We start from the raw sequence: 23,398 nt of genomic DNA, 5'->3' as shown, positions 1-23,398 counted from the left end.
CCATAATGACAATGTCATTTTTTTATTGTTGCAAATTTATTAAAAATAAAAAGCCTGAAAAATCACATGTACATAAGTATTCACAGCCTTTACCGTGAAGCTCTAATTTGACCTCAGTACATTCTGTTTTCACTGATCATTCTTAAGATGTTTCAGCAACTTAATTGGAGTTCACCTGTGGTAAATTCAGTTGATTGGACATGATTTGACCTGTCTATATAAGGTCCCAGGGTTAAAAGTGCTTGTCAAAGTACAAACCAAGCATGAAGGCAAAGGAATTGTCTGTAGACCTCCAAAACAGGATTGTCTCAAGGCACAAGGCTGAAGATGATAACAGAAAATTTTCTGCTCTCTGAAAGTTCCAATGAGCACTGTGGACTCCTTCATCCTTAAGTGGAAGATGTTTGGAACCACCACGACTCTTCCTAGAGCTGGCCAACCATCTAAGCTGAGTGATCGGGGGTGAAGGACCTTAGACAGGGAGGGGATCAATAACCTGATGGTCACTCTGTCTGAGCTCCAGCATTTCTCTGTGGAGAGAGGAGAACTTTACAGAAGGACAACCATCTTCGCAGCAATCCACCAATCAGGCCTGTATGGTAGTGTGGCCAGACGACAGAAGCCACTCCATAGTAAAGGCCCGCCTGGAATTTGCCAAAAGGCATCTAAAACTAAATTCTCTGGAATACAATGTACCTCTTTGGAGTGAATGTCAGGCATTACGTTTGGAGAAAACCAAGCACCGCTCATCACCAGGCTAATACCATCCATAGATTAAAGCATAGTGGTGGCAGGATCATGCTGTGGGGATGTTTTTCAGCAGCAGAAAGTAAAAGACTAGTCAGGATAAAGGGAAAGATGAATGCAGCAATGTACAGAGGCATCCTGAATGAAAACCTGCTTATAGTGCTCTTGACTTCAGACTGGGGCAACGGTTAATCTTCCAGAAGGACAATGACCCAAAGCACACCGCCAAAATATCAATAGAGTGGCTTCACAACAACTTTGTGAATGTCCTTGAGTGGCCCAGCCAGAGCCCAGACCTAAATACCATTGAACATCTCTGGAGAGATCTGAAAACGGCTGTACACCGTCACGTCCCATCCAACCTGATAGAGCTTGAGAGGTACAGCAAGGAGGAATGGGCAAACATTTCCAAAGACAGGTGTGCCAAGCTTGTGGAACCGACAGAATATTGAGCAAGGGCTGTGAATAGTTATGTACAAGTGATTTTTCAGGTTTTTTATTTTTAATAAATTTGCAACAATTTAAAAAAAAAACCTTTTTCACATTGTCATTATGGGGTATTGTGTGTAGACGTTTGAAAAAACAAATCAATTTAATCCATTTTGTAATAAGGCTGTAACATAAAAAACGGAAAAAGTGAAGAGCTATGAATACTTTCCGAATGCACTGTACATTTCATTGCTGTCAGCATTTCGCCTAACGCAGTACAAAACTTTGTCTGTCTGGCCCATTGAACAGGTTTGATTTAGGCTTGTTAATTAAGATGCATCATACTCATTATAATGAGAACAAGCCTCAACATGATTCCAAAGCTAGGTGTAATGTGTTGACGTCAAGCGCAGCCCCTAAACGACAGAAATAGACTCACCATTAAGTGTGTTCTCACATTAGACACAACGAGATGGAAACAAGATGCTCTCTTTCAGACCACCACACTTCGCTTAAAGGTATATGAGGTATTTCAGGAGCTCCGGCAGCAATACACAAAAAAACACACCATTCGTTCCAAAAAACTCTTCTCATTATATAACTCACTTGCTGTGCTCTTAACACAAACCTTGGCCTGAGGGTCAGCTTTTCATAAATCTCATTATTTCTAAAAAAAAAAAAAAAAAAGAGAGAGAGAGAGATAGAAAATGGTGCACAGACTGTGTTTTGCAGCAATATGAAGGCACGGGTGCAAGAAAAGAGGAAAGCCGAAGTGACAAAACAACCAGACATATATAAACATTGTTTGATGATTTAATCAGCATGTCGTTTTCCAGTTTACCGAATATAACTCACACCATTTCCAAAGGTAAACAAAGGTGTAGCTGGCGTTCGTGCTGACATCCCATCTGTGTGTCCTAACATCCTATTTCTGTCCTGTTTTGTAATGGATAATCTTCTCACCCATCCATTCAGTCATGATTTTCACCACACACATTTTGCTGAGTGTTTAATGCACGGATTAATGGACGTGTGTAACACAGCTACCATTAGACAAATTTAGAATCACAGGAAATTCCCAACCTAATCGCAGTGATAAAAGTTAATCCATGCTTGAAATATGATTAAAGGCTGAGATGATTCACCGGTCAGTTAAACCGAGAGGCAAGGTGGAACAGACCACCCACACAACAGTTGAGTAGGATTACAATCGGGTCTTCACGAGGTAAATCAAATAAAAGCACTTCATACATTTATAGCAATGCTACATTCATTCTAAAAATAGCCATTTATGAGGCATATATCGTTCCCACACATTTTAATAGCCGCACTTTGTGCAAGGCCTGTGGTGTGTTTACCAAAACAAGTTCAATCGCAAGCAGCTGGGTGGGTGAACAGATGGATTTGAAACCTTCCACCTTGAGACATGTGAGTGCGGACACCGCATCATCTTTATCTGGAGATTAAAGAGTCAAAATGAACTTCTAATGCAATCTTTCCCCTGACATTTATTCCAATGTAACAGCATTAGCCTGGGCTGATCTCTGTGATTATGACATAATATTAAATCGCTCTCTGTGAAGAAGCTGCAAAGTTTCTCATACCTGCAATGTTATTAAAGGGATATTGGGAATTGCCACAATATTCATTGTTGATTAATGAGTATTTTTTGCTTTATTGTGTTTGTTTCGAAACATCCTAAATGTGAGAAATGGAAATAGTTGACTGTTAAAGTTGACGTATCATAGAAATATTTGAATGCAAGACACTGGAAAAATGCATGCAAGCAACCTTTAAATTCATACTAACATGAAAATAAATTATTTTTATGGTTCTTTTTAGACATTCTGTTGACTACAAGTACATTCCCTCTTGGTAGGAACCAGACTGTTGTAGAAATTTTGACTTGAAAGACTGTTGGGCTACTGTTTTGGCCGCAACACGCACCGTACAACAGAACTTCAAATCAGCGTGCTCCGCCCTCTCTCTTTCTTTTTTCTCTCTATAGCACCAAAGTCTCAGCTTTGAACTTGCACTGACAGCTAGAACATTCATTCAATCTTTTATTCATTTTTTTGTCGGCTCAGTCCTTTTATAAATCCGGGGTCGCCACAGCGGAATGAACCGCCAACTTATCCAGCAAGTTTTTACGCAGGGGATGCCCTTCCAGCCGCAACCCTTTTCGGGGAAAACAACTAGAACATATTCACACTAATTTAATAACATCTTTGTTTATAGGCAAGGCAAGTTTACTTACATAGCACATTTCATTTACAGTGGCAATTCAAAATGCTTTACATAAACGTGAATAAAAGAGACAAGTATAAAAAAATAAAAACAAATATTAAAAATGATTAAAAACAGGTTAAATGTGTTAAAACAGGTAATAAAAGAATGAAAAAGAAAAGAAAGACATAATAGTGTGATCTGTTGGACGTAGCACCGTGGTCATTCAGTAAAGGCACAGCTAACAGATGTGTTTTCAGTCTTGATTTGAATGTAATCTAATGTTGGAGCACATCTGACCATTTCTGGAAGCTGACTGAAGCAGCGAGGGGTGCATACCTGTCAACCCTCCCGTTTTTTCCCGTATTTTACAGTTCTATCCTGCTATCATCCCGTGAAGGTATTTTCCCAAATTTCTCCCATATTTTCAGTGTTTCACTGAAAAGTGGCAAGAAACATTAAAGAGCCGACCCTCCCTATACGCAACCCATACCGCCGAACCACCAGGAGCCGCCCCTTGCTCTTAAATGTGAGTCTGGACTGTGCTTTTGCTTTGTTTAGGCATGAAAACACTTTGAAATAAATATAAAATTGGCGCGATTCCCCTTCCTTTTCATTACAGGTGCCTTCACCCCTTATATGCAATCCTCAAAAGTCATAAAATGGTGCATGACTGTCAGCTGACGTGCTTCATAGTGATAAATAGACACTGTTTCCCAAACGGGTTCTGTAAACGCGATTTGAAGCGGAGCGAGCGGAGGTTGTCCCTTATTATGGAGAATCCCTTATTGTGGTGGGCTTATCCCTTATTTTCACATCTCAATGTTGACAGGTATGATGGCGTATAACACTTTATTTTGATTATCTTCAGAAAATTATACTGACTAAAAATTGCACAAATAGATTCAATTAACCTAATGGTTTTTACAAATTCTTTTTGCTGTACAAAAAACTCAAGAATTGTGTTGTTTCAGCTCATTTTAAGTAAGTAGTTTACACAAGCTGCAAAAATGTTTTGTGTGAAACTTTGTCAGTACATGTTAACTTATTCTACTAATCCAACCTTAACTAAAGGCTTTACAAATACTATAATAAGAGTTTGGGTAAGTTAATATGACAGCAATATATTAAGCAATATATTAAGAACAAAGGTCACACTTTACAATAAGGTTCAAAAACGATTAAAAACCGAACAGTGAAATTCAAAAATAAAACTGCATTTTGTGTAAGTCATTTGTGGCCTGAACTACTGTGGCACTATTACAACTTTTAAGTGGTGCCATAGAATGCATTTATACACTATGATTAAATTGTATTCTGATATCTGTTTAGAAGTCATGTGGCTAAGGTAAGTGCAAAATTTCTATGGAAATGGTTTTACAAGCTCATGTATATCCCAAGAAATTGACCCTAGAATGAAAGATGCGATTTTACCTTATTTGGAAGGGTTGAAGGGTGAATATGAATCAGCTGTGCTCTCATGCTGCTCTCACTCTCGTCTCTGGCTCATACAGCGTCATGTACTCTGAAATACACATATGCAAAATAATTATATTAAGGTTGTCAAAACAATATTACAGCAAACTGTGCAGATTCCTTGTCAAATAAGAATGATTTCAACTAAACTGTGGAACAATTTCACATTTGAAGTGAGTGAAATATCTGTCGGCAACTAAAGCTGCTTCTCCATTACTGCTAGCGAGTTATCTGTTGTTATTAAAACATGTGACTATTTCTAAAATTATACCCAACAAAAAAGGACAGACTGAAAGTATTTTGTGGGTTTAATATAAACAAATTTTAAAGTTTATTCGTGTCATTTCATTCCAGGAAAAAAAAAACAGAAAGAGCTAAGTGACATACATGATGCATAAACCATTTAGACTCAATACTCTACATATGTCTGTTGCCTCATTGCAAACTTACATGTGTCTGTTGTCTTATTCCAAAATTAAGTGGCAAACTTCCCAAAATGCATGTTAAAGTACCACAAGACACTCCTTATGCCTCTTCGGGGTGGCACTGAATCAATCCCCAATCAATTTCCCAAATTTTGAGCTGTAAACAGATGACATAAGTGTGGCTATGCATGGCTACCTGCTTCCTACTGTCCCTTAAAGTATGTGTAGTTTTCAAAATAAAAGTCCCATATACATCTGAAATATAAAAAGATGTTATACTTAAAAATACATATAATTGCTGGGGCGTGCATATTAATGACACTACAAGGAACTTCACAGTCTGTGTTGTGTTACAAAATTTACATGACAATGAAGAAACAATAGTGCTTGAGACTTGTGGTCTGTCATTACCATGTTCTGAAATCTTATTAGTCAGCTATGCCTAGGTCCATCCAGATTTTCATTCGATGTCACCTTTAAAACTGCAAAATGGTTTTAGCAGCTTGACATGGTTTTTTTTCTGCCAGTGGTTTTTTACCACTGGCAGATGGAAGAGTTTAGGACACAAAAACAATACATTTTTCTGTGTATGTGTCAGTAAATTGAATATGTTTGATTATAAGGAAAACACAGTGCTAATCAGTAGGCCTCTCACTAGGCATGGGCCGGTGTAGGATTCTGTCGGTATGATAACATTGAATAAAACTATCACGGTTTGACGGTATTGCGATTACTGCTCTAAAATACATTCTTTTTAAATGTCTGGGTAAAAAATTAAAACTTTTTTCCTACTTCAACACAATATCTTTTATTTTGAGAAAAATTTTAAATATTTTGGAATAGTTAACATGTCAGGCTAAATAATTAAAATCATTCATTGACTTCTGCTGTCTTCATTAGATTTATTGCCTAAAACACAGATTTATTTACAATTGAAAACGGCATCTTTGGGTATTTTTTCTGCTGTTGACCTAAAAAAACAAACATAAAAACATAAACTAAAATCTGTACACATGACGGTTTTAAAACCTTGACTTTTCCAAACCACGGTATACCTTCAAAACGGTTATTGTCCCATGCCTACCTGTCACGATAAGGAAGTTTTGCTGAGTGATATAGTTTCACAGAAATTGTTGCGATAAGCAATATTATTGTCATTTTTAGACCATTTTATGCCACTGATTATATAATGATTATAACAGCATAATGCAAATAGCCATAAACAAATAAAATACTTATTATTCTTAAGGTTATTTATATTTTAACATTTGATGTTAGAAAGATACATTATACACACTATTAAATATTCTATTAGACAAATGTTCAATAATAAACTTTGTCACTGGTGAGGAAGATCGTAAATGTCATTGTTAAATGACTTTAATGTTATTTGTGAATTTGTAAATATATGTTGCAATGCCAAAAACAATATTGAGGTCATCTCCAAGTATTAAACGTTAAGTCAATATATTGATTATTTTGACAAACCTACTTATCAGTGCAGGAAAATATCACTGTAATATAACTGTAAATAATGCTGTTGGTATTATAGCACAATTTATCTGTGAAATCAGGTATTGACACTCAGTTACCAAAGGTTTTAAGTGTCCAAACAAACAAAGCATCTTATTCTCAAAGGACAAAAGCAGAGCACAGCAGAAGTGCCTTTAGTCACCCATTGCTACCCGTTTTTAGAGGATCACTGGCATTTTGGCTATATAAAAACACTTTGGTGGAGACACAATAATAATGTCTTTTATACTCTTCAATGTGTCTTGTTCATAATTGGGTTTTTCTGATTGATATAAAGTTATTGGAGAACAGATATAGGTTTACACTTCTCCATATGCCCAGCCAAAAACATAAAGCTTTTTTTTCAGCTATAATATAAGTGATGAATATGTAATCATCTCACAAAACGGTGATTTTGAAAACAGCTTAAAGTGTAAACATAGCAATTGGCTGATTAAATGTTATATGACTCCTGATATTTCCTGCTAATGAGCTGCTATGGTGGTGCATTCATTTGTAAGCTAACAGGAAAGCGGAACAAAAAACAACTGGAGGAAACATAGAATGCTGTACATTCAATTTTTTGCCTTGTTAGTTCCAGGATGACACCCTGCCTGCTCCCCACAGGCAGACACGGCTGCTGCTTTCTCAATTTATAATCTGAATGAAAATCTAAAAATACCCACAGCATTTTATGAATGAAACACTAAAAATATAACTCACATCCATCCCTCTTTCACACCCTCTCTCTGTCACCCCTCCCTCCCTTTCTCTCTCTCTCTCTCACTTCCTCTTTTCCCCAGTGCTGAAGTGTCTCAGAATCAGATGGATGATACCACGTGCACACACTGCTAGGCGTATTAATGTCCTGTGCTGAGCCTCCAAATGTCAGTATACATTATCACCTGATCTATAAAGAAAAAAAAAAAAGAAACCCTGAGACCTTGATTTGAGTATTAGCACCGCTGGCCTGGGTTTGCTGAAAATTTGTGAGTTTCTGTTGTCAACCTTCGCATTTGCTGTTCATGCTCAGATTCTCAATGGAGAACAAATCACACACCCCGATCCCACCTCCCCAGACTGTGAATGAACAGTGCTGATCGTGCACACTCAACTAGTCCCGTTAATAACAATGGATTGTGGCCCAATCTGAAGATTAATCATGAGGACTAAACATCTTATTATTACTTTATTTAAATTTTAAATTTGCCATAGAAAATAAACAAGCTTTTATTGCATTTTTTATTGTATTGCAATTCTTAGCTGTTCTTTTCAGTCTGCAATGCTTCTTAATATATATATATATATATATATATATATATATATATATATATATATATATATATATATATATATATATATATATATTTTTTTTTTTTTTTTTTTTTAAATTAGTATATTATACGTTTTAATTTCTAAAGGCCCATACATACAGTACCAATAACTCAACGATAAAGTCATTCTGAATTAGGGCTGCACAATATATCGTTTCAATATCGCAATGTGTGTCTGCAATTCTAGGTTATTCAAGCTATTATATGCGCACAGTTGAGAATACATGAGATTTGTGGAGTCATTGCCAAGTATAACCAAAATAGAGAGAAGCGTTATAATTTGCATGCATTTTAAGTTCTAAGTTCTAAGCATTTGGGCACAAAAAAGTACATTTGTAACTTTAAAATTAATTTTATTCTTTCCATATATTCTATTTATAGTATTTTGAAATACTTTTAATGAAACTCAAAGTTAAGTTAATGATATAAATGTATGTGCCTCTTGATAAAATCACATGCTCAACTGTAGTTTCAATCAGTTGAATGGTTGGAATGTCCGGTTGCAGAAATATTGTGCTGAAAATGATTTGATTATATGATCAATAGGTTTCTACCAAACAAACTCTTTAGACCCATGATTAAAGACAATGCTTCATCATCTGTTTGTATGCCTGTATATAAATAGGCCTCAAAGGACTGCCCTTTGAGCAACCAGAATGGAACCTCTTGTAGTCCTTTTGTTCCCTTGCTTCAAGAACATTAAAATCTCAGAAAATAAATCTTTCTGAGTCTTGGAATAATGTAAATACAAAATAATTTGATCCTGACAGTAACTTCAATGAAGAATAATTTACTGAATTAATACAATGAAGACTATACAGGTTCTGTATCTAAATACTGTTTGACTTTCCGTAAAACCATAAAGCACTGTTTATTTTACTGTTTTCATGGCTCTATTGTAATTATTTTGCTTGCAATTTGATTATTATTTTTATACATTATTTATACTCTTACAAAATCACCCTGATCAATCCAAATTAATGATTCCTTTACAAATACAGTTAATCAAGGTATATGGTGAAATTGTATTCATTCAATGTTTCACGCTGGTGGAATGATCTTCCTAATCCCACACAAACTGCAGATTTACTGGTATCCTTCAAACGACAACTAAAAACAACTATATATTATAGGTGGGCATGGATTCATTTTTTAAATCTAGATTTATCTAGATTAATCTCGGAATTATTCTGCACTTAAATGGCTCATTTGAATTCTGCCGAAGACTTCAGAATATGTGTGCTACCCAAATAATAAGTCTTTTTAAAACGGGTTTTTTTAAGCCAGATGGCGCATTAGACCAGGGGATCATCTCCTGTTTCCAAAATGCATCACAAACTGCTTGAGAAACTGTTCTATGATAATTGGTGATGAAAATAAGCGATGTTCAATAAGATGTACTTGTGTTTACTAACTGTTTATTCAGTTAAACATTAATTTTGAACTGTAGACCTACATAAGCTCGAAACAGTGATTTTTGATCACCTTAATCTGACTAAAGTCATAACTGAACTAAACAGAAATGGAATTAAGACATGTGGAGTATGCATATATTAGTAGCATTATAGAAATAAACACCGCAATCAAACTATTACTGTCATGTAGGACTTTTCGCCATATTTTGTGACAAGATCCACATATGCGGCTGTCAGTAAAGGATCGCACACACACACAAACACATCGCAAAATGCGGAAGTTTTTTTCTTTCCCAGTTTATCACGGCGTCATGAACGAAATGTTCATGAGATAAAGTGAAACTGCTAAACTGCAGTTAAAGTCAGGCAACCTGCTGATTTGATTCAGAAAGGCACTTTTTTTTGTCATACGGCTCACCGGTCAGATGTACAAAAAATAAAATATCAAGGAGAAAGTCACCATCTTGCGTAAAATAGACCCAGCTCCCAAACCAACTTTGAGAATAGATTAACGGCGATATTTTTTTTTATCATCGTGCGATAAGAGTTATCGCCGATTTGTGTGTTTTAAAAAAATAATTATAATTCTAAAATAATAATAATAATCTTTATATAAATATTTGTTATTAGCCAAACAATTTAAGTTTCATTTGATTCTTTATCAGTATAAAGGTTTAGCAGTTTAATAGTGACTTAAGTAATATTTAATAGGTTCATACTTTGTACCTCAATGTCGGGACAGATCCACACATCGCTGCTAGATGGTGCCACTAACTCAGTTAGGTCTCTTGTTTCTACAGAATATAACTTTACCTGTAATTTAGTCAATTCTTTATTCCAACATGATAAATAAACTACTAGTCAGTCAAAAATTTTAACTGTAAAAATATTAAGTTCAGTTAAATTGCGTAGCCTTTAACATTCCACACTGAAAAAAAAATATCCTACATCGTTATTAAGAGTTTATCACTTTCCCTTTCCCTTTCCTTTGGCTTAGTCCCCGTTTTTAATAGTTTTAATTACTTTTATAATATATTTTTATAAATTTGTAGTATCATCTAAACTTGTGACACTTTCAGGTGTTAAATTTGAGGTGCTAGGCTGTAGCAATGAGTTAATGAAGACATAAGGACAGATGCAGAAAATAATAACAAATGTGTGTCCTGCAGCTGTATTTATAATGTACATAGAGTGCACGTGTTTGTGACATGCAAACACAAAAAAAAGCACGGAAAAAGTGTAGCTGCACATGGATACATGCGATTTCATGATTTTACATATTGTCAGCAGCTTCGTCACAATATAGGACTACACAATATCATTAGCCTAGGTAGGTCCACAATAAGTAGGTACATCCCAGAAAGACATCTGGAATGAAGCAGGCATAGACTGGAAGCAGGTCTTTATAGGTCGATATTTTTTCAATATCATGCAGCCCTACTTTGAATGTAAAACAACAGCAGAGTTCAAGCCATTATTATAATGACAAAGATGTACGGTAGAGAAACAATATTGTTGGGATCACTTTCAGAATTATTTTTTTCTCAGCAAGTATTTAATAAAACACTAACAGCCTGCGATAATCCATTGAAAAATAAAGGGCTCACGCAATTCAAAGCTGCAGATGACATTGTGCTAGATCTTAAGCCCTCTGTTCAAAGATTATATAAAGATGATTTAAAGTTAATGACTATCTAGAAAACAACTGGTTATACCATGGGAAAAATGATAAAAATACATGGAAGTTATGTATAACCAACTGCTCCAACTGCTATCAAACTGAAGAATAAAAATAAAAGTACCTCTGTGCTTCAGTGCTAGATTCAGAATCTTTGTGTTGCATTCTTTGAAAATGCTGTAGAAAATATGTTGTGGGGTTTTTATTTTACTGTGTTCGCTAAATTAATTTGATTAGATTAATCAACATTTAAATAAAGGTTACAAGAGCTGGATTCACGGGCCAGATGTGCTAGTAATGCTCTGAGAACATCTGCTGGTCACAAAGGGGTAATGGCAGATAAAATAACTCAGCCACTGCTTTATCCAAGATGTTCTCACTTTAGTCTATAGCACAATGACATACGGGATCAGGTCCAATACATAGTTGACAATAAACGCCTAAACGTACATTATACTATTTTAACGCCCATGCTTCTGTGATGGATGCGTTTGGGGTTGGGGTAGCTATAGATGTTAATAACACACAAATGTAATGGATAATTTAATGATTAATATAAATAATTCTAGTTTCTAGCAACATCCACGAACACTCACTTTATCAGGGGTCACTACAGTGGAATGAACCTCCAATTACTTTAGTAAACTTTATTGTCCCTGACAGGAAATTTTTTTATCGCCATATTGCTGCAGACATTCCATAAAAACAAACAATAAAAACAATACAAAATACACTTACAATAATTATAATGCTAATTAAGATAAGCTATTTAAGATAAGATAAAGAATTTCTTATATCGGTTCAACCTACACTTTGGGACTCTATATCTCCTACCTGAGGGAAGCAGTTCACAATGTAGAAACAAAAAATGAGTTGGATCATTCAGAATCCATTCCGCCTGATTAAGGACACAATTCTCATATAAAACTTGAGGATTAAAATATTCATCGTGCCCAACAACTTTCCATACTGTCTTTAAGAAATGCATCAATTTAGATTTACACTGACAGGTTGTCAAACCACACAGTGATACCATACCTGATGATGCTTTCAAGAACAGCTTCATAAAACCACATCATAAGCTTCTTGTTAACTCCAAAACGACGTAACTTCCGTAAAAACATACAATATGTAGTGTACACGAGAACAAACACACTCTATGTGTGTTTTCCATGTAAAAGAAGTGTCAATGTAAATGCCGAAGTACTTATAGGTCTTTGACTGAGTAATAGTATGGTCATGATACTCCATATGTTTTGCCAGAGTATGTCATTCCTGTCGCAACCCAGCACTGAGTCTGCACAAACAACACCCATACACTCTCTCTTTCACACAAACACACACTTATACACTACAGCCATCTCTCGTTTTTTATTTAATTTAAATGTAATTAATCGGACATTGGAAACAGGAATGAGTGGAAGGCAGAGAAAAAGGGGAAGATCAGCAGAGGACTTCAAGTCAGGAAACAATTTAGGTTGTCATGAGCACCACAGTGTCGACGCACTTAACCACTAGGCTATTGTCGCAGAAAAGTGTTGTTTTTTTTATACATTTTTAAAAATATTATATATTTTTTAAAAACTAAACTGGATTAGGGAGCTGCGCGATATATCGTTTTAGCATAGCAAAATATGCAATGTTGAGTCTGAATTCTAGTTAACCAGGGGCCAGAAACATGTGATTTGTAGAGTCACAGCCTACGTTTAACAATGACAGAGTGAAGGTTTATTGTTTGCATGTGTTTTAGGGCTGTGACTGGGCATTTCAAAAGATTTTAAAACAATAGGGCACAAAATAGTATGATTTTTGGGGTGTTTTTGTCTTGTTTCAAGTCCAAATAACTACATTACAAAGGGAAAATAAGATTATTTTGCTTACGCTATTGTCTGATAATTTTGGCTGTGAAAACTTTCATTTTGACTTTACAGTTTTTATTCATATCACAATATTTATCGCAGAAAAATGAACTATCACAATATCAGATTTTTTTTTCAATATCGCTGAGCTCTACTATGGTTTTAGTTGATTATATTAACCCTGATTTAAATTAGTGAATTAAAATGAGATGAATATGTCCTGGAGGGACAACTAGAGAACAGACATAGACCCAATCAGATCAATAATATGTTTACTATATGCCAATGAAATTTACTTTGCATTGAGCAAGCTACATTCCTTTAACCATTCAGGTCCTGATCACCAGGGAAGTTTATGGCTGACACATGCAAGGAGTTGCAGCAGAGACAGCTGGAATGCAAACCCCCCCATTATCGGGCTGACCTCGTCACACACTCCCAGCATAACTCACACCATGTGGTGCCAGCACACCCATGGCATAGCCTGACAGCCAACCGTCATAATATTTACACACTGCACCTCTGTCACAGGAAAAAAGAGAGCTGCAGACTCAACACAAGGCCTGGCAGATGCAGTGAAACACAGGCCTCCTCCTAATAAATTAATACAGTTCTGTCCTGACTGTACGTAATTCAGAGTTAAGGAGAACACCATGATGTCATCTAAGTGAAACTTTAGGAATTAAAAGCATTTCCTGTAATGAAGAAGCGCAAATGCCAGATGCTGTTTTTGGTTATTGGGGTATTTTTTCTTTTTTTTTTCAATATATGTAGCATATATGCTAAAAGTCTGCCGTTGCTCTCTTAAAGGTGCTGTATGTCATTTTTTGACTTCTCTAAAGCATAAAATACCATAATACGTTTGCAGATATTTAAGAAACATGTTAAGTGAACATTCTTTTTGATCTGATAAACAATGCTAAAATCGAATATTCTGCTTTGAAAATGTGAGTTAGAAATAAGTTACATGCCGGAACGTCTGTCTTTGTTTTGGTTCTTTAAATCCGCCCAATGTCAATTTAGCCAATTATATTTCAGCATCCCAGGTTGCCTTGTTGGAAAACAGCGTATTTCATTCAGTCAGCCAGGAAGGCTCTCAAAGTGTGCATCCGTGATCGAAATGCAACCTCCGGTGAACAGTAACAGCCTCCGCAATGAGACGCAGAGTTCCACATGAGGTGGTTAATAATTAGCAAATAATATACTGTTAATGTGCGAACGTAAACATTAGGTGAGCAGGTTACATCGTTCAACATGCTATGTGACAAGCAATTTGGCAGTTTGCACTAGACAAAATACGACCAAAATTAAAATACAGCCATTCAGAGGCACAGAATAGTGCACTTACTGCATCCAACGAAATGGTTAGGTTTATATTCTAATTAAGTCATATTAAACCTCTTTATCATTATTAAATGTACATGCTGAATCACTAATATGTGTTTAGTTCTAAAGCTCAATTTAGAAATTTTTTATTTCATTTTCAAGATCTGGGGTGATCTGCTGCTGCCTTCAGTTGTACGGCAATAAATGTTATGTAAAATGGCATTCAAACTTCCATTGCTAGCATTTAACACTGAATAAAGCATGTGAGGTGTACCTGAGGTAAACGTAAGTTTATCCTGTTGTACAGCTACAAAAAATAGAAGCCTCTAAAATATACATTTCAGGGGTTGGTAAGAACAAAAACTCCTTTAAATTTGGAAAATATTCTTTCTATCATGTGCCATTGCTTTTATATAGAACACAACTTAAATCAGCCTTTAGGCTTGAGCACACTTCTGCTGTGGTCATCAGTCAGGCAACCTATGCTTGTGTGTTTTGAACCAGGCATGCAATACCTAGTTCAGCCACTGTGTGTCAAACTTATATACTGCACTTTTAATAAACAGCATTTGCTCAAAGGTAGACAGAGACACTAAAGCAAGACTGTCAGATATGATAAGCTACTGCAAAGTCACACTTTGTTCCAAAAGAGAGGAAAACAAACTTAGTTACACTGTAAAGAACATGAAAAACAAACCTTTGCAATTCTCTTAATCTGTTTAAATTAACAAACAAAATATGGCTTACTTGTAGCATGTTTCACCTTGGTAAAGACATAATTCATACAGCTATTTCCACAAAAAAACAAAGGTATTTTAGGGTTTAAAAAAGTGTCATAAAAAATGACTAAAATAACCAAACAAAATTCCCCATGTTTAAGGTTTATTTTGGCATCTTATCAATCGAAATAATGAATCACAAGCTTGTTCATATGGATGTGACTGTGCAGTTTGTTTGAACACAATTCCAAACAATTTGGCATGTCTTGTATTTGTAGAGCCATTACAAAATGTTTGTATAGACATCCGTGGCATCTGTTCATATCACTGCCATCGCAGCACAGAGCCTGTGAACTGTTGACCAGTCATGTCAAAACTGATGAAGTCATGGTTTTCACTAGAGAACACAAGGCCAAGTGAGGAAGTGATGTTTCTCATTTTTCTGAGAGGAGGCAGGATGAATGGTCAGATGAGCAACAGCAGAGGCATCTGCAGGCTATTGCTCTGTGACCAAAGCTAAAAAAGATGTAATAAATGGTAAGACGGCAGTTTACTAGCTAAGATTACGTTCATACAGATTTTTTAAATATATTTCAGTATTAATATTTTGATTTCTTTGGTGTTTACTGCATCAACCTCTAACCATCATTGCACTATACCTTGCCTAATTACCCTAACCTGCCTAGTTACCCTTATGAACATAGTTAAGCCTTTAAATGTCACTTTAAACTGTATAGAAATGTCTTGATATATATCTAATAAAATATTATTTACTCTCATTATGACAAAGATAAAATAAATCAGTTATTAGAAATGAGTTATTAAAGCTATTATGTTTAAAAATGTGCTAAAAAACTTCTTAAACAGAAGTTGGGGGAAAAAAAATTAACAGGGGGGGGCTAATAATTCTGACAACAACTGTGTAGTTGTCAGAACAAAAAAAAAGCTAGAGACATTAGTTTCATGATATTAACTATAATTTACTCACAGACAGACCATCCATGATGTGACTTTTTCAGTTTTTTTTTTTTTTGTTGAACATTTTTAGTCAGACTTTTAATTGAAAGTGTCATTGTTAATTCATAAGATACAAATTAACACATAAAGAATTGCTCCAGATTGTGCATTAAAGGAAATAATATGGAAATTATTGTTACTAAGGCAGCACAGTGGCTCAGTGGTTAGCATTGTTGCCTCACAGCAAGAAGGTTGCTGGTTTGAGTCCCGGCTGGGCCAGTGAGTTGGCATTTCTTTGTGGAGTTTACATGTTTACCCTGTATTTGTGTGGGTTTCCTCCGGGTGCTCCAGTTTCTCACACAGTCCAAAGACATGTCCTATACATGAATTGATTAAACTAAACTGGCCGTAGTGTATTGCTGTGTCCTAATTCACATACTTACAGTATACTACATCCTAAAAGTATGTACGATTTTTGTAAAGGAAAAGTATATACTTTTAAGTGTGCAACAGAAGAGTATGTAAGTTTTGGGACATACTACTTCCTACTTAAAATATCAATATGTTGCTTAGTTTCATTTCTTTCATATTTAATTAACTACCTTACCGGAGAAGCAGCAGCAGGATAATCTGCCATTCTCGAGTCTTTCATGCAGAGAAATCTCCTGAGGTCTTTAAATAATTATGCATTTAGAAGGTAATGTCCAAACATATCTTGATATAATTTCACATTGTTGTTGCAGATGAAAAACAACACGGAAAATGCATTTAAACATGTTCCAGGGGGCTAGATATTAATTAACAGTCATTCAAACAACTTTACCCAGTCCTCTCTACTTGACAGTTGGTCTCGCGCATCCGCCATGTTTGTAGTTTGTACACTCTTTACACGAGCTTGTAGTTCTAAACAAACAAAAAAAAAACATGTCAATTGTGCGATGTATTGTGGGCAAAATTAGCGGTTAGAGTATGGAGACTTCCACACTTCGAGTTTTTACTGGAAATAGTAAAGCACCCGGGAACCTTTGGCATACTCTTTTCAACATATTATGGTTTGAGACATACAAATTCTATTTTCAAACACTATTTAGGATGGACAGTATGCAAATTGGGACGCAGCATATGTGTGCGAATGAGTGTGTGTGGTTGTTTCCCAGTACTGGGTTGCGGCTGGAAGGGCATCCACTGTGTAAAATATGCTGGAATATGGGGGTTCATTCCACTGTTGCAACCCCTGAAATGAAGACTAAGAAAAATAAATGAATGTATGTTAATGTTCAGACTAATTATTTTGCTTCATAGGGCCAAAATGCATTATCAATAGCACATGTATTCATTCTGTTTGGATTGTTTATGCATTGTTTTTACTCTAGATAGATTCAGATTATACAAATCACAAAGAAATGGAATGTCAACTAAAAATGTTCTTTAATGTAGGACTTAAAACACAGTCACCTTCATCATGGATGGTTTTATAGGTAAAATAATAGCAAGTGTCCATTTTTGGGGTGAAATATCCCTTTTATTATCGACACAGCAAGAAGTGTGCTCATTTTAAAAATAGGAATGATTCTGTAATGGTAAAATTATAACCCTTGGCTGTGTTTTCCACTAGATTAGACGAGTGTGTAGTGCAGATCCCCAACAATATTATTTAATTTGCACCAATTCTGGGAGTTCCAGGTATTCATAGAATGATAATTATAGTGATTCATGGTCTGAATGCCTGCCAAGGAGGTGAGTGGGCATTTTGTGTGTTTGCATGGACAATTGTGAGTGTGTTGGTGTGAATGTGTTTCAGAATGTGTTACTCTGGAAAACTTGCAACAGCTTACACTGCACACACACGCAGTGCGGTTTGAATTTGAAAAGTGAAGCTGGCAAAATAAATGGCAGCCTATGCAGAAGGGGGCCAAGGGTAGTGCCAACACACACTGCCAACTCAGCATGTAACAAACAGCAGAGGCACAAAGTGAGAAAGGAAGAGACGGAACCAGAGAAAGAGATGGAGAACTTTCAGCTTGAACTAGCCAAGCACACTTCACTCTGCGGCCGCATCGCTAAGATCAACGAGCCAGAGAGAACAAGAGCATGACTACAAAAGTCAGCCAAAACACCCGAAAGCAGCACACTGCAAGTGTAAAAAAAAAAAAAAACTAAAAATCATATGCAAGCACATACCTTGATGGAGAGTTTTCAAGACTATCAGCACCCCAGCTGATGTATCATCACTTTTTTTGGACACCCTGATGGTTATGGCCGCTGTTGTGCTCATCTCTCCTTGAGCAAGCTAGTGTCAACTTCAATTATTAATCTGTGTTGCAATGCTAACAGAAATGAAAATCCCATACTCTGACTAAAAGAAAACTTAAAAATTGAAGAATTTACTTCATTTTACTTCAAATTTCAAAAACCTTTACACTTAAGAGTTTTAAAAATGACAAAAGTCCTCAAAGTCTTTAATGCTAAAATATAATTTCATTTAAAATAAACTTTTATAGATTCAAATTCTAAATCTAATTGGTTTTACCTGCAAACTTTCTTTTAATGAGATTAAGTTCAGATTTTGAAAGTCCTTAGATCCCATTTACCTGCCTAGCTTTGAAAGCCTGTTGGAGATATCTCTCCCTCGTCATCATGAGCCAAATAACTGATGACTTTGCATGCTTACACATCAATAACCATGCAGTTGGCCCATGTTTGACGAGTGAGCAGCTCTGAAGGTCAGGACAAAGATTCTTAGAAGTTTCAGTGGATAAAACATGGCAGTTAACAACCTAATACATATACACAACTGTCCAAATTCACAATTTTATTGAGACTTTTGACTTTAATTACAGTAGTATCTAAACTGAGAGGGAAAACAAAGGTTTTCCAGTTTGATGCCATTAAGTCAAATAAAAAACCATCCTTGTTAATGCAGGCATCTGTTGTTGTTCTGATTCCAAGTAGTTTGATATTTTTGTTGTTGTTAGGGCTGGGCAACTAATTGAAATGAAATCTCAAAGTCATGAACATATTGTCAGGGAAGGGAAGCACAGTGTGATCAGCAGTAAATCTCCTCCAAAAGCCAGAGGGCGCTCTCACGAATGAAAGTGAAACTGAATGAAAATGAAATACCTAAAATCACATCATTTTTTAAAGTTTGTGGTAAGAAGTTACATTTCTCATGTGAAATAGTACAGGAGATAAGCCAATGACTAGAGTTTATAGCTAAATATTTTGCAGTGTCTGCATGTCCTTTACTGCATATAGAATTCATTAAAATAGAAGTAAAACAACATTCATTACAAGTTGATTAAAATAAAGAACAAATAGTTTTGCAATTTTGGGGTTTTTTTCAGTTGAATGAAAGACTATTATCCATACATATTTTTATTAAAGATTTCTTAAAAATACAATAACAATCTTGTCTCCTCTCATTCTTGTAATCCCAATTAAGTGTCTTGTATATTTAAGTGCAGGATTTAATACACAGAGTCAAAGTTCAATGGTAAGTGATGCAAACAACTTTCACTTTTACAGAACAATTATCTTGAACTGGCTTTACTAAAAAAATGTGCATGATCTCGTAGTTGTTGTTGTAACAAAATACTCTCGGCCTAAGAAACTCATCAAAATCAACTCAAGCCACATGGACAACGTGAGAACTTTATGTGCCACCATTTGAAGAGTGAAGTTTGATTTATATCTCACCAAAAAGATCTATCCTGTTTGCAAATGGAACTCAAACAACTAGCTGTGCCATGATTTTAAGCTCTGTATTAGAGCTGCACGATTAATTAAAAAAGACTGTGATCTTGATTCGACCCCCTAGTCGATCTTAATCCAGCATTTCTATGATTCTGTCAATCATATTTTCAAATTCAGGAGAAAAGCAAAGGCGGCTGCACAAGTCTTTACGCTCTTTTACAGTACCCACACATTGCTCAGCAACGTGGACATCTCCAAATGGTGGTGAAAAAGTCACATACTGTATTTATAAGGTATAATTCACCTAAAAAATGTAATTTCTGTCTTCATGTATTCCCGGTGGCAAAATCACACATGATGTAAGCTGACCGTCAACTGTCACCACAGAGAGGGTAGGCGAATGCCTGTGAATGAAGTCTACTTTAGTGAACAGAACCTGCATAGGCTGTTAATAACAGGTAATGAAGTTGTAAATAACATTCAGTTTGTGGCACCAAGTGATCGTTTGGGAGCCGCGCGGGCCGGCAAGTATGAAATGCACTTAGCCGAAAGACCACACACATTTAAATGATTTTATCGCATTTAAGAGTTATGATTACGACAAGCATTTGATACGTTTTTTCTTTCATAGCAAACACAAAGTGTTGTACGTGAAAATAAATGTTTAACAGTGTCAGTACAACCATTCTAGCCTATACAATGTTGAATATAATGCAAGAGGGAATCTGATAATGACAAATGTCTGATTTTACCAGTAGAAAAAACATAATCTAATAATGTTGTCAATGACAGATTGTGAGCATATGTCTCGAACACAGTAATTCAACATCAGAATTTTGAAGAGTTGTATTCTAATCTCATCACTTTACTTTAGATTAATGACCAGGACATATTTAAAGTCAATTCAAGTCCACCATTCCAAGTCCAAGCAGTTTCCAACAGTAGAACTACACATAACCTACTGCTGTTTACCATGTTTGAAAAATACAACAATAATAGCCTACTCATATTAACCTTTATTTTACATCTATAGAATCATGAGAAAATCGTGATCTTAGTTTTAAGCAAAAAAATTGTGATTCTCATTTGAAGCTGAATCGTGCATCTCTACTCTGAATGTAGTCAATTCTATGTTTTACCTTGATTGCAATTCCATCTAATGCCACTAGCGACAGAAAATATTACACAGTCCATTTGTAGTTTGACTTACAAAATGATCACATGAATGCTGAGCTCCTATAAGAGTTTACAGCCCTGACTAATGTATTGTCGTTAAAGTGATATTTATGAATATTAATCAAATACTGTGCAGCGCATCATTATAAAAGACAAATTGGACACCTATCAGGAATTCTTGGAATGTTTCCTCACACAGCAGGGGATGATCAATCTGTGGATGGAATCACAGACTTTCTATTTTAGTTCAAGATGTTTATATTACATCACTTCAGTCTAAATATCATCGTCTCAAGCAACTTAAAAGCCTACTGGCCCGCTGTTTTTTTCTTCACAGTCATTCTAATTCTAGAACGTTCATTCGTGTCCAGCATTCTTGAGACTCCAGAGAAATTCCCAGTATTGCTCAGTACTTCAAAAAGCATACTTTATCTGAGCAGAATCGTGGAGTGTTATAAATCTAGGTTAAAAAAACAATCCAATTAGTTGATCTGTTTGTCTCCATTTAAAAGCCCGAAGCTGGAAAGTCAGCGAAATGGGTTTTTCATTGCGGCCTTCATGTAAAGTCTTGATTGTTTCAATTAGTAACGGCTCACATTAGTTTTTTCTAATTCACTTAAGTATTGAACGAGTCCTTTTCTGTGGGTTAATGCCACGTAAAGTCATTACAGCGAGCCTTGTCCAGATGGCATTAAGTGTGATAATCTGTTTTTAATCCCAATTCCAATCCTTTACCCAAATGATGGCCAAGATAAAAGAAGAAAAAAAAAACATCAAATAAGGCCTTCCTGGAATCAGAGGGCCGGTGTGCGGAATGTCACTGCTAAAGAAGCAGCTCTGTGTTCACAATCCCATAATACATTCGCATTATCCTGACGTAAGCCGTTGACTGCTATTTAATTACCATGACCTTCAGCATTCACACACCTCCACTCTATCTCAGAACCTTATTACTGGTGCTGCCGTTGTAGCAGCAGCTGAATGAGAGACGAGACGAGATGAATGGTAGTAATATTTACATCCAAAGGACCTCGGAGAATGAAAGACTGACTCACTGATGGTCTAAGGGTCAGTAAAAACGGGGCCCTTCATATCTCATCTCAGCCCAAAAAACATTCCAGACTCTGTTGTGTATACTCCAGGGGAGGAGGGGTCATGGTAAACTGGCCAACTGAGATAAATGTTGTTTGACGTCATCCTCTTATTTATAGAAAGGTAATATTTGGGCATGGAAGTGCCTTTTCATGTCAAAGTACAAGCAGTTCACAAAACCATGCGCGCACACACACACACAGATGTGCCAACTTATATAAATGTGATGAGATGCGCTTAGAAGACATACCGATCGACAGACAGGCTTAAAGGGGTCATGATCTCAGCTTTTTTTAATTATAATGTCCTTTTAGGTCCACTATCAAAACTCAGATATTTAGAATAAGTTGTTTTCTGTTCTATCCCTGACCATCTCTTTCAACTGTTTTTATGTTTTGATCCTGCATTGTTTTCAAATGTTTTAAAATGTGTATCATGCATCATGACTAATTAAATGCACGTTTTAAATTGTTGTATTGGCAGTGGTTGTTCATCGCAGCACATCAGAAGACTTTAAAGATTGTTTGTATTTTTATCCATGACCATTTAAAGTCAAGTTAATCTGGCCTATATATGAGATGAAATTTATATGTATTTTTTTTGTTTTGTTTGTTGTTAACTCTGTTTAGTAAGCTTCATTTGTTGACATTGGTTAATTAAACTAAAGTGAATGAAATGACTTCTACAAAAGCATTTATTAATCTTTGATGATGTGAATTTATTGGAAAATATTTAATAATGCACTCAAATCTAAGAAAAAGTAGTATTTTTTATCTAAATGGACTAAATTATTATTGCTTTTGTTTTTAAATGAACTGTTTTATTTAAAAAACTTGATTTTGATCTATTAACTAACATTTAATAATGACACTTTACCCTTTTTTACTTTATAATACTTTTGCAATTTAAATTGCCTAAAACATTTATTTACTCTGACATGTATGTACAATAAAGCAATGCACTGTGTATTTTTTGTTATAATACCTGTTAGTTAAAGTAACCTTCTTGCATCTTTGGTTAATCTCATGACAATACCACGATAAAAGCTTCAGCAATTAATCACACAAAAAAAATTGATGCCGGCAAAAGCCTATTAGCAATAGATGAAAGCTGTTGTGAAGTTCACTAACAACAACATAAGTCAATTTGCTTAAAATTTCCAATTTGCTTTGGACTTTGAGCAATGAAAATTAAACCACACTGAAATGAACTTAAATGAACTTTAACTCTGAAAACTGGACTGACACCTTTTCAGTTTACTACAACTTCTAAGTTAAGCTGCTTTGACACAATCCACATTGTAAAAGTGCTATACATATATATATATATATATA

General features: G+C 35.5%; 1 protein-coding gene and 1 long non-coding RNA gene across 7 annotated transcripts in view; one reads left to right on the top strand and one right to left on the bottom strand.

Moving 5' to 3' along the window:
• The window catches only part of LOC141375386 (uncharacterized), an 85,596-nt gene extending 70,948 nt beyond the window's left edge, over positions 1–14,648 (top strand). Inside the window, exon 3 of the long non-coding RNA XR_012383341.1 lies at positions 13,435–14,648. This is a non-coding gene — a long non-coding RNA (uncharacterized lncRNA). The remainder of the gene's footprint in view (positions 1–13,434) is intronic.
• Positions 1–23,398, bottom strand: part of mettl15 (methyltransferase 15, mitochondrial 12S rRNA N4-cytidine) — a 308,904-nt gene that overhangs the window by 89,595 nt on the left and 195,911 nt on the right. For 4 of the 6 annotated variants that reach the window (XR_012382447.1, XM_073906755.1, XM_073906758.1 and 1 more), the window contains exon 6: positions 4,837–4,927. Coding sequence is in view for 5 of the 6 variants with exons in the window: in XM_073906755.1 (XP_073762856.1) it covers positions 4,881–4,927 (47 nt within the window). In the remaining variant the exon portion in view is untranslated. Of the gene's footprint in view, positions 1–2,833; positions 4,928–23,398 lie in introns of those variants that run through there. The other 2 variants (XM_073906757.1, XM_073906753.1) reach the window with 2 other exon arrangements.

The sequence above is a fragment of the Danio rerio genome, chromosome 7 (genome assembly GCF_049306965.1).
Source record: "Danio rerio strain Tuebingen ecotype United States chromosome 7, GRCz12tu, whole genome shotgun sequence".
Lineage (NCBI taxonomy): Eukaryota > Metazoa > Chordata > Actinopteri > Cypriniformes > Danionidae > Danio > Danio rerio.
This window is presented reverse-complemented; position numbering and strand designations above follow the sequence as displayed.